The sequence below is a fragment of the Lissotriton vulgaris genome, chromosome 2_2, assembly GCF_964263255.1.
Source record: "Lissotriton vulgaris chromosome 2_2, aLisVul1.2, whole genome shotgun sequence".
In the NCBI taxonomy this organism is placed as follows: Eukaryota; Metazoa; Chordata; class Amphibia; order Caudata; family Salamandridae; genus Lissotriton; species Lissotriton vulgaris.
In genome coordinates, this window is record NC_141688.1 from 157242885 (window position 1) to 157255080 (window position 12196).

Genomic DNA, 12196 nt, shown 5'->3' on the forward strand with positions numbered 1-12196 from the left:
ACAGGTACTTTAAAAAAATATATTTTGCCCCCCACCCCTCCACTCTCATTCCCTACCAGCTGCTACAGGCCCCAGTAAGGAGGAAAAGCCAAAAGATGTATAGTTCTTGAATAAAGCTGTACTGATTTATAGAGTTAGAAAGAAAGCAATAAAAACTATTCTCCGATAGTGTAGGGAAAGTACCATTTATAATGTGTTCCAGTCAAGAAGATACAATATGAAATTCATCTGCAGCTAAAGAAGACAAAATCAGGGGAAAATAGTCATTTAGAGTAGCAGAGGAATCTGAAGAATGATAGCGGATTAACTAGGTTGCAATGTATCCTGCTCAGGGCAAAGTCTCCTTACATATGAATTAGTTTACAAGTAACATCACGGGAAATCACAGGGCATTCCCTGGAATCCACCCATGATAGGTGAGCTTGGGTGACGTATACTAGAATGATAGATAACTTGATATAAAATGAATGTAATTGATTTGGATATAAGGCTGACTAGTCCTCTTTCTCAGAAGAATGGCATTAACTGTCTATGGCAGGCATAGGGAGAGAAAATGCATGTTCAACATCCTGTATCTGTCCTGAATTTTAGACCATGCTCTGTGTAACCCAGACCCATGAAAGCCCATGTGCCTAAACACAACAGCAGCCATTTGCTAGGGCTTGATGAAGCTCCAGAATGGTCCTGAGAGAAACAGATGCAGGTTCCTCACTGTCTGCTTTAATATTTGCCTTCTTTAAGAGATCAGTAATGTCACTACTGAGAGGTGAGAGATTCGTGATTAATTAGTTGTAAAAATCAGAAATCCAAGAAACCTCTGTCTTTCGTATATGTTGGTGGGAGAGAGCCATTCAAGGAGGACTCAAAGTTTCTTTTGATCCATAGACAGACAAGATAAAATCAACCCAGACTCAAGGTATTCATTCTCCTCCTTCCAGAATTCAAATTTTCTTACTTTCAGATACATTGTTAATATTGGAGCCTGTATAAAACTACAGCCAGATATTCTTAATGCTCATTGACAGGTCTGGAAAAAACTGAATGTCCCCCAGCTAAGGCGCACAATGGTGAACGGGTCATATGACCCATTATTTGTTTCATATGATATAGTACCTGCACAACAGAAGCAACACCTTCATTCCCCAAAGCACAATGGGCACAAGACTACAGCAAAAATGATGATGTTAATCCTTTGAATATGAGGATTTACGTGGCATATTTGACAAGATTTTATGTTACAAATATGTTTTAAAGCACTGTACTACCCAGCTTGGGAGTCCTGAAGAAGGATAGCCATGCTAAGCTGCAGAATTAAGGGAGATGGAGGAGCCACGTTTTTAATCTCTTACTGAACATCAGTGAAGAAATTGATTACAAGTCTGCAGGAAGAGAGTTCCACTATGTGGCAGGAAGGAAATGAATGAACATCTTCCCAATCTACATCTTTTAAGGGCAAGCATAACCAGCAAATTCACACTTGCCTATCTCAATGTGCACATGAGTCGATAGGGAATTATTTGACATTTAAGATAAGGTGCGCCTGAATTGTAAATTCCTCAAAATGCCACGCACATGGCTTAAACAGGAAATGTGCCAGAATCAGTAGTCAATAGAGGTTTCTGAGGTAGTTGGAAATTGATTGACGGCTAGCAGCCGTAAGATTGATCTGGGAGGCAAAGGAGAGCTCATGTTCAAGAAAATGCCTTTGTTTTTGGCCATCTCTGAAGAAGTGTGAGTGCAGCTCAGCTCAGAGGACCAACAGGCATTGGACCATGCCAAAGCGAAGCCACCAAAGAGGAGCACTTTAGTTTTATCGCTGATAAGCTTGATAGAGCTGGCTCTCATCCATGCAGCAACATGCAGCCGCGGCCCGTGGAGGGAGTACCGGCGGGGCAGAGAGGCAGAGTGGGGAAGGGGCAGGGAGGGGGTGCTAAAAACCGGAATATGGATAATTGGAGGTAAGTACACAATTTAATTAATAAAACGAATTTCGTAGCGCGTGCTGCATCGCATTTTTCAATGCACAGCACGCTACGGAATTCGTTTTATTTATTAAATTGTGTACTTACCTCCAATTATCCATATTCCGGTTTTTAGCACCCCCCACCCTGCCCCTCCCCTGATCCGCCTTTCTGCCTCACAGGAACTCCCTCCACGGGCCGTGGCTGCATGCATGAGGAAACATTGTACTGTGTCGAGGCAATGCTGTCTGAAACTGAAACCGCAATTTGGGTACCATCTGTAAAATACATCACCTCAAACCCAAAAGCTTGATTCAGTATGATGAGAGGGGTGACATACAGATTAACAGGGTTGGACTCAATGAGGGACTCCGCGAGTAATCTGTATCCTCCCCCTGAAAACTCCGGAAACAGCATTACTGACTGCATGCGATTGGATTGGAAAGCTAAACTGCACATGCCATTTTCAGAAGGATGGCTGATCAAGATGAAGAGTGAGACTGTGTCAAATGCTACGGATACATCAAGTGGTTCAGGGCAGATCCATGATCTAGATCCTTGAAATAGGATGAATTGAATATCGCCCTCCACAGCAAGCTTTGCAATGTTCATACTGTATAAAGGTCTAAAACCGGACTAAATAGAGTTCAGCAAAGAGTGTGATTCAGGATTCAGAGACTGTTGTGTGTTATCCTCTTTCTCCAAGATCTTTGATGAAAGTGGTAGCTAAGATATATGCTAATAGTTGCTCAAAACTACCGGATAACTAGGCTTTTTCAGCAAAGGGAGAACCCTGGCATGTTTTCAGGTAGTGGGCACAGAGGCAAAGAAAGATTAGTAAGATCAACATTAGCTGGTATAACTTTATCTGAGAATAGGGGGAGAGAGTGGCAGAGGACAAGGATTCAGTTGTGAGCCAGATTTAATGTGCAAAGCGAATAGGAAACAGCCTGACACATTATGGTAATGAGGGTGTCTAAACTAACCATTCTAAGATGTCATGGGAAACAGAGAAAATCCAATGGAGTCGAAACTCGGCCGAGCGTTGAAGCTAACTTGGAGTTTCATAAATGTATCTTGAAAGAATAGCGAGATGTGGTTACATAGCACATGTGAAGGAGGAAATGTCTGAGCATAAGTTTCATGACCATAACAATTTCTTTAGATGGATTTCTTGCACATTTTGGTAGCGAAATAAATAGTACATGATTCACAAATAGGTGTATGGTAATCTTTTATTGCACTTGACACAGTAGCGTTTCCTCCACGTATGCATTTTGCACTGTAAATGCACTTACGGGACTACACTGGCAAAATTAAGTTACACAACCAGGCCACAGAAAATCCTTCAGTAGTGGGATTGGTGCGCCATGCCAAGTCCAATGGATGGAAAGGGTAGAAACACCAAGAGAAAGCTAAAAGGCAAGTTCATGGGGTACAGGAAAACAGAGGTGTGAGATGTGGAAGTTAAGACCTCTGTGAGTATCACGTGTACCCTCTGTTGGAATTCAGACACTGTCGTATGGTATTAAGTTGGCACCATGGTCTATCACTATTGAATCCATTGATATGTGTCTAAAGCGCAATTAGATCACTTTGTTTGAATTGTAATTGGTATGCTTAAGGAATCACTAACAAGTGTTCAGTCCTAGTTCCATAACTTTGGTTGCATTCGTGCATCGACAAACACTGACCTTCCAAAAGGAAAGCGATCATAAAAGTGGAAGAGGTGGGCACATAGTACAATCTTTCATGGATTGGATGGGGATACGATTGTAGCAGGATCTCACAATTATTTCTGTGTGATCGTTTTCTCGCTCATTCTATCCCCTTATTGGGTTATTGTCCGTTTTCAAGTTTACTCAATAGGTGGTCAACCAGTTTTCAAACTCTGATGTTTCCATACACATGGTGCTCTGTCTCAAATATTGACCGAAAGGCAGGTTATTTTCCAAACGCCGCACTGACTTCAATAGAAAAACAAAATAATAATAACAAATGGTATTGTCATTCTATTTAATGTTAATAACTTATGCTATTATCATTTTATTTTTCCTATTGACGTGAGTGGCTCTCGGGGTGGGTCGGGTCGCCAGAGCAGGGAGAGGAGTGCTTTACTTGGTTGGCCCTCTTGAGCTGGTCAAACGGTCCTGCGCATTTTGCATCTTTCCCACCAGGCTGCGTTACACAGCCTGGTGAGGAACATGCAAAGCCTCCCAGTCCCTGTCTGACTGCTGTGGTTCAGCATTCAGACCAATCACAATGCTCCATTGCAGCATTGGGATTGGCTATTGGGAGCCTGGGAGCTGGTTTTTCCTGCTTCTTCCTGCAGCCGGCGGAGACTGGAAGAAGAAGACGGAGAAGAGGAAGCGGACGGTTCAGGTAAGTGTTTTTTTTTTTCATTCCGTCCTGCACACTTCCGCCGCTGCGCCCGACCTGGCCACCACTACTACTGATCAGTAGCAGCCGCTACTGTCTGGTATATATCAATGTTTAGTTGCCCATCTTTGTCCATGATTCTGAGATGCAAGAGGGCTAGTGGTATGTAACTGTTACCACAGATTTTTTAGCACGCAGTACCGTTACCACGGATCCATTACCACGCAGGATCCATTACCACGGATACCTTTACCACGCATTTTTTTACAACGCAGGTACTATTACAACGCATACCATTACATCGTAAATTTAGGTAAGTTTAAAGGTAAGTATTGGGGTATTGGGTTTGGGTTTTGGGGTACAGGGGTATTTTTAGGTTTTAGGGTTGGGTTTGGGTTTTGGGGTACAGGGGTATTTTTAGGTTTTAGGGCTGGGTTTGGGTTTTGGGGTACAGGGGTATTTTTAGGTTTTAGGGCTGGGTTTGGGTTTTGGGGTACAGGGGTATTTTTAGGTTTTAGGGCTGGGTTTGGGTTTTGGGGTACAGGGGTATTTTTAGGTTTTAGGGCTGTGTTTGGGTTTTGGGGTACAGGGGTATTTTTAGGTTTTAGGGTTGGGTTTTGGGGTACAGGGGTATTTTTAGGTTTTAGGGTTGGGTATGGGTTTTGGAGTACAGGGGTATTTTTAGGTTTTAGGGCTGGGTATGGGTTTTGGGGTACAGGGATATTTTTAGGTTTTAGGGCTGGGTTTGGGTTTTGGGGTACAGGGGTATTTTTAGGTTGTAGGGCTGGGTTTGGGTTTTGGGGTACAGGGGTATTTTTAGGTTTTAGGGCTGGGTTTGGGTTTTGGGGTACAGGGGTATTTTTAGGTTTTAGGGCTGGGTTTGGGTTTTGGGGTACATGGGTATTTTTAGGTTTTAGGGCTGGGTTTGGGTTTTGGGGTACAGGGGTATTTTTAGGTTTTAGGGTTGGGTTTGGGTTTTGGGGTACAGGGGTATTTTTAGGTTTTAGGGTTGGGTATGGGTTTTGGGGTACAGGGGTATTTTTAGGTTTTAGGGCTGGGTTTGGGTTTTGGAGTACAGGGGTATTTTTAGGTTTTAGGGCTGGGTTTGGGTTTTGGGGTACAGGGGTATTTTTAGGTTTTAGGGTTGGGTATGGGTTTTGGGGTACAGGGGTATTTTTAGGTTTTAGGGCTGGGTTTGGGTTTTGGGGTACAGGGGTATTTTTAGGTTTTAGGGCTGGGTTTGGGTTTTGGGGTACAGGGGTATTTTTAGGTTTTAGGGCTGGGTTTGGGGTTTAGGGTACAGGGGTATTTTTAGGTTTTAGGGCTGGGTATGGGTTTTGGGGTACAGGGGTATTTTTAATATATATTTTAAAAATTTACAATTAAAAATAATTTCATTAATATAAATATTTAATGATTAAATAATAAATAATTAAATTAAATATTTAAAAAATAATTATTTTAAATATAATAATGAATTATTAAATTAAATATTACAAAAATATTTTTAAATAAAATATATATACTTACCTATACTTACGTTGTAATGGTATGCGTTGTAATAGTATGTGCGTTGTAGTGTATTGCGTTGTAATGGTATCCGTTGTAACATGACCTGCATTGTAAAAAATCCGTGGTAATGGTATGCGTGCTAAAAGTACGCGTGGTAACATGGTACATCCGGGCTAGTTCATGCTTGTTAATAATATGGGTAAGCATCAAGTAATGCTTCTCATTGTACAGCCTATTCACAAACTCTAAAGCAGGGGTATTCAACCTTTTCTGTAATAAGAGCTACTTATGTTCTGTGAAAATTATCCAAAGCTACAATTATTATAAGTGTTGTTATAGTGACCACATCAGACAAGATTACATTAGTGGCAACTGTATGCAAGATTATTAGAAGCTACCACCTCAGTACAGCAGGCATGGTTTTCAGCAGTAACGTAAAAAAAAAGGTATTAACATTAGTAAAAAGTGTTCCCAACACTGCATGACTATTCAATCAAATATCTGCTGTAAATATATTTTGAAAATTCATCCAGTTTTCTCCAAAATTCAGCTTATGATTTCTATAAATATATACAGTTTCATCTCAAGTGCAAGCTATTCAATGTTGGTTTGTTTATATTAATTCAACAAAAGTTTCCAAACTAGTAGGCTGGGCTGCACAATGGAGAGCTACTTACAGGTAGCTGGTGAGCGACCAGTAGCTTACGAGTTACTTGTTGGAGAAACCTGCTCTAGAGCCTGATTTTAGCTGCCATTCCAAATGATAAACATTCCATCTGTGTATCTCTGCTATGTTGCAGGCATAGGTATCTTCTGATAAACGTGGATGACATTTTATGGCTGATAATGGGTATCAGCTAAGGCTATAACTGGGCATTCCTTACTGCAGCTGGGAATTTTTAGATTTTCATTAGGCACACAAGGCTGTACTTGGAACAATTAAGGTACTATCTGACAAATGATGACTACACTTAGGTAAATGTATAACTTATATTAGGATTGGGAAAAACTTTGCCTGCATACATCACCGGCCTCATATTCAACGCAACAGGTAGACCCATTGCAATAGGGGATGATATTCGGATACAAGGACTCGGCCTCAATGTGTAAATGTAAATTGATACTTGTATAGCGCACTACTCACCCGCAAGGGTCTCTAGGCACTTGTACGAATACCGCTGTGGAACCCATCCTGGCTTTCCCTGTGAGGTGTCCACTCCTGCGCACCCCCAAGGTGGAGGCCAGGCATCCTTAGCGTTGTGGGGGCCGTTGTGGAGATTAAGCAAGAGTTGCAGGGTGGGACTCCATGATTGGAATAGGCACCGAGGCGAGAATTATCAGGTCCGTGGAATTTTTGAGCCCAAGACCCGCCGAGGTGGGGAATTGTATTTACAACAAGGGGTGGTGAGGGACAGAGTCTCTGAATTAAACAGAATACTCTCACCCAGTCAAGAGATCAGGGCTAGATCCAACACCGTTTTTTAGCTCACTGCACCATCCCAGTTTCAGAACCTGGCTGTATGCAAATTAGTCTGTTCCTGTCCCAGTGCATGATGGGAACAGGGCAAACCAAACTACAAAAGCCAATTCTTACACTGGGAAGGAAACAAGCTACCGGGGACCGGTTTCTGGCATTTCAGCCTCTTCGGCCCGGCTTGCTTGAATCCTGATGGTGCAATGAGCAAGGGACTCACATCTGAGTATACCCTTCCACGCTTAGGGTGGACAAAAATATTTACAACAAGGGGTGGTGAGGGACAGAGTCTCTGAATTAAACAGAATACTCTCACCCAGTCAAGAGATCAGGGCTAGATCCAACACCGTTTTTTAGCTCACTGCACCATCCCAGTTTCAGAACCTGGCTGTATGCAAATTAGTCTGTTCCTGTCCCAGTGCATGATGGGAACAGGGCACACCAAACTACAGACCCGCCGAGGTGGGGAATTGAACCCTGGTCCCGGGCTAGACCTCTGCATCAGGGTCTGCCGCTCTAATCATTGAGCCACAATTCTCCAGTAGTAATAGCTTTCTGGGCTGTCACTCAGGGCATAATTATCCCTGATTCACTGCTGGTCAGCACAGTAAAAGCCAACTCTGTGAGTCTGTGCACAGTGTATTCTCTGCTGCTGGAATATTTAAAGGGCGGGCCTCCAGGACAGGGGAAGACCCAAGCATTTCCTGTCCCTAAAAGCCTCAGTCCTTTGGGCAAGACGTGTGGATGGCCAGCAGCTGCTAGCAGCATGAGCTGCTGCGGGAATCTTTACCCACTGTAGTTCATGGCCTCGAGTTTCTCCCCTTATATTTTTTTGAAAGAAAATGAATAAAACTACGCCAACTTCGCACTCTGCACAGCTGGTGAAATTTAAAACTAAGTAAATTTGCGAGACAATCATTTATATAAGACACTCGCATGTAAGGACAGGTAACTTTGGCTGATTTGTGCTCGAGACTCTATAAAAGAGGTGTTCGCGGTTTGACGACCCCTCTGAGATGGAGCGTGTACTTTAAAGCCCAAAACTCTTAGTATCTCACTCAGCTCAATATTATTTATTATCTTCTCTTATGCAACATTTTAAGACGTAGACGGAGTTTTCTTTTATGTGTATCTCCACGCCAGAGCCATAAACTCGCATAGTGACACGTGGACGGTTTACCATATGTTTCTGGCATTTAGCTCGTTGGTGCATTCGTGTTAGATATTATTTCACTGCTAACAATAAACCAGGCCCTGGCATGAACATGATACTCTGAGAAAGGGGTGTGTTGGCTGTGCTAACTTCATCTCCCTTCTCGATACGGAATTAATTCAAATCTAGCCCCTAAAAACCCAGCACGAAACTTAAATAATTTGAATTCAGACATCAGTTAAAGCAATGCCCACAGTTTGTTTTCCAACTTAAAAGTACAAAATAGGAAACTCACCTTCCTAGAAAAAAGGCAATGTAGAAAATTGAACTGTTTAAATTGACAAACTGAAACAAGAACATTTTCAGGGCAAAACTGTTCTCCCACTCGGAATCCGTTCTTGGATGCTCTGAAAGGCAAGAGAGAGAGAGAAAGAGAAACATCACAAAGCCGTCCATTGTTGTCACTTTCTAAAGCACTGCACAGCCATTACATTACTCTACACAGCGATTCCTGGAACTCACTGTTCTTTAACTCTTTGGGTGCAAACACTTTCGAATAATTACTGTTTTTGATAGTGGAGACAGTGAACGACTAAATGGGCATCGGAGAACCCCGAAGTGGTCAAACACCCGAACATACTAAAAGGAGGGTGTTGACTGATCACTGTAAACAAATGAATGTGTTATAATACACAAAGAATATCTAGAGCACACCTTTTTATTACAAACATCAATACATTGTAATTGCAGGCGCCTTCTCAAAACTGGAACAAATTGTTGTCTGTAGCCAAAAATGTTTACACAATCGCGGTAGGATCACACTACTGTTGAAAACCTAACTGTATATCAATAGGGAATCTGCTCCGGATTACACAGGTATCTTGGGAGCGGGCAGAAGGAAATTGTAATTACAACACAATAAGCCAAATTACGTGAATGTTGCGTTATACGTATTACACAAAATGATTGCAATTACGCAATTGTGCCATATTGTATAATCAAGAGGCATTTATATGAAAATGTTGCGGCGAATGCACGCGAGCAGCTGTCGTTCACAGTGATTTTGCATTTTGCACTATTTTGTAGTGCAAAAGTCATCCTCGTATCAAAACTACGCGAATGCAAATGATGCAGATTTTGCAGACGTTTCTTCTTCCCGACGTACTTCTGTATTACAGGAGATGCTGGAGATGCTTGTTGTGTTCCCGAGGGTCCGCCCCCGAGGTCCGGAGGGACGGACAAGTTGGTCATGTGACCGCCCTATAATAAAAAGAGGTCGAGCACGTGAGAGGGCGTTCAGAGACACGCGCCGACCGACCAAGCAACTTTATTCCCAGTGTCTGGCTGAGTTTATTCTAGGACCACGTGCTAGGCCTAGTCAGGGTTAGATGCCCCTTGAGCGTAGATCATCCGACACAACAATTGGCGACGAGGGTGGTGATCGATCCCCCGCTCGGGGTGCGTGTGTGTGTCCCTCTTGGGGTGAGGCGGCTGCGGGCACTACCACGTGTCCGCGGTGCTCGTGCCTTGCCACCACACACCCCCCCCCGCTCTGCCTGCCTGGAGGAAATACTCTGACCCCTGGCTCTCTTCAGGTGAGCAGCGCTGGCCTGCATCTCTCTGCGGCGCACAGGAGTCTGATTGGTCGCGCGAGGTGCGTCCGGCGCTCCGGCTGCCGTTGGATCATATCCCGGCTGCCCACGGACATCCTCCAGGGCGTCCAAAGCGATGGCTAACATTCCGCCCATTGAGCCGTTTGTGGTGGAAGGTGCGCCGTCCACTCTCGCACCGAAGTGGAAAGAATGGGTGGACAGGCTCTTCATATTCTTTGAGGCCACCAAGGTCCATAAAAAGCAGAAGCGTGCCATGATCCTCCATCTTGGTGGCAAGGACATTCATTCCATCGCCCGCACCCTTACGGAAGCAACTCCCAAAACCCACCACACGCTCATAAACGCACTCAATGCGCACTTTGAACCCATGGCCAACCAAGACTATGAACGGTTTATTTTCAGACAAGCGCGGCAACTTCCAGAGGAATCGCTGGACGCCTATCACTCTCGGTTGAAGAAACTGGCACTAACGTGTGGATTTCAGGATGTCACGGAGGAAATCAGAGGCCAGATCATTCAGGGTTGCGCTTCTGCTAAACTGCGCGAGAGAATTCTGGAGGAGTCGGGGAAACCCCTCCCAGACATTCTCACGCTGGGCCGCACGAAGGAGCTGTCCAAGGCCAGGGCAGCCCACATGGAAGCAGCTCTGCAGGCCAACATGAAAGTGGAACCGGTGAACAAACTGCAGGTCCGCCCACAGCCCAAATGGGTGAAGCGAACAACAACTCCGCAGGGCGGAGCTTCGGCGCAATCATGTGGTTACTGCGGAGGCCCGAGACACCCGGCGCCAGAATGTCCAGCACGGGGCAAGATATGCTCCGGGTGCGGAAAGATGAACCATTTTGAAAAGGTGTGTCGGTCCAAAAAGTTCAGCAAGCCCCGCCAGACAGTACACGCGGTGGCGGAGCCTGAAGGCGCGGAAGGAGGACCCAGCAACAGTGATATGGACGACGACGAGGAGGAGCGGTCTGTACACAAGGTGCACATGATCGGCACGGCCACCCGACGCACAAGGACACTACCACAGTGTGCCATACAAGTAGCTGATCAGGACATCATGGCAACGGTGGACACGGGCGCCTCAATAAATCTGATGAGTGCGTCCCTCTACGGAGACATGGCTACTCCACCCAGCCTCCGCTCCACTCCGATCACCGTTTTTGCCTATGGCCAAGACGTGCCCCTCCGCATTCGAGGAAAATTCAAAGCAGCAATTCGACACGGAGACAAGTTCACGCGTGCCAACATCTTCGTGTCGGAGGAAGGCCAAGGCATGCTCCTGAGTTGCCGGACGGCAGAAGACCTGGGAGTGGTCTCTTTTGCGTTTGGGGTGCACGAGGAATCAGTGCAGCAACTGATTGCAGACTTTTCGGACCTGTTCGAAGGGATCGGCCGCTTCAAGGGTCGGGAAATACACCTGCATGTGGACCCCACTGTCCAACCGGTGGCCCTGCGACACCGGCGGGTCGCGTTTCATTTGAGGCCCCTGGTTGAGGAAGAACTACAGAAGCTGGAAGCCGCGGGCATCATTGAAAAGGTGTCCGGCCCCACCCCCTGGGTATCGCCCATCGTGGTCACCCGGAAACCCAAGCAGCCGGGAGCGGTCCGGATATGTGTGGACATGCGCCTCCCCAATGCGGCCATCAAAAGGGAACGACATATCACCCCCACGATCGATGACCTGATCGGAGAAATGGCCGGGGCCCGGTGGTTTTCCAAGTTGGACCTCAGGGCGGGGTACCATCAGCTCGTGCTGGATAAAGAATCCCGGAACATTACGACATTCTCCACCCACATCGGACTGCGCAGGTACACCAGGCTGAGCTTCGGGATATCCAGTGCTGCCGAGGTGTTCCAGAATGTCATCCAAGAGCTCATTACTGGCATACCGGGGGTGATCAATGTCAGTGACGATATCATGGTGCACGCCAGGACAATTCCCGAGCACAACCAACGCTTGGCACAGGTGTTCCGCAGGCTCCGCAGCGCTGGACTCACTCTGCACCGAGACAAATGCGAGTTTCTTCAGACCAAGCTGGGGTTCTTTGGCTACGTGTTCTCGGCCGATGGCGTCAATCCTGATCCGGACAAGGTCAAGGACATC

The 12196-nt window shown here is 45.4% G+C and overlaps 1 protein-coding gene across 1 annotated transcript in view; it reads right to left on the reverse strand.

The window, feature by feature from the left end:
• ANO3 (anoctamin 3) overlaps positions 1–12196 on the reverse strand; it is a 1465374-nt gene that overhangs the window by 252747 nt on the left and 1200431 nt on the right. Inside the window, exon 18 of the mRNA XM_086959492.1 lies at positions 8775–8886. Coding sequence (XP_086815618.1) covers positions 8775–8886 — 112 coding nt within the window. The remainder of the gene's footprint in view (positions 1–8774; positions 8887–12196) is intronic.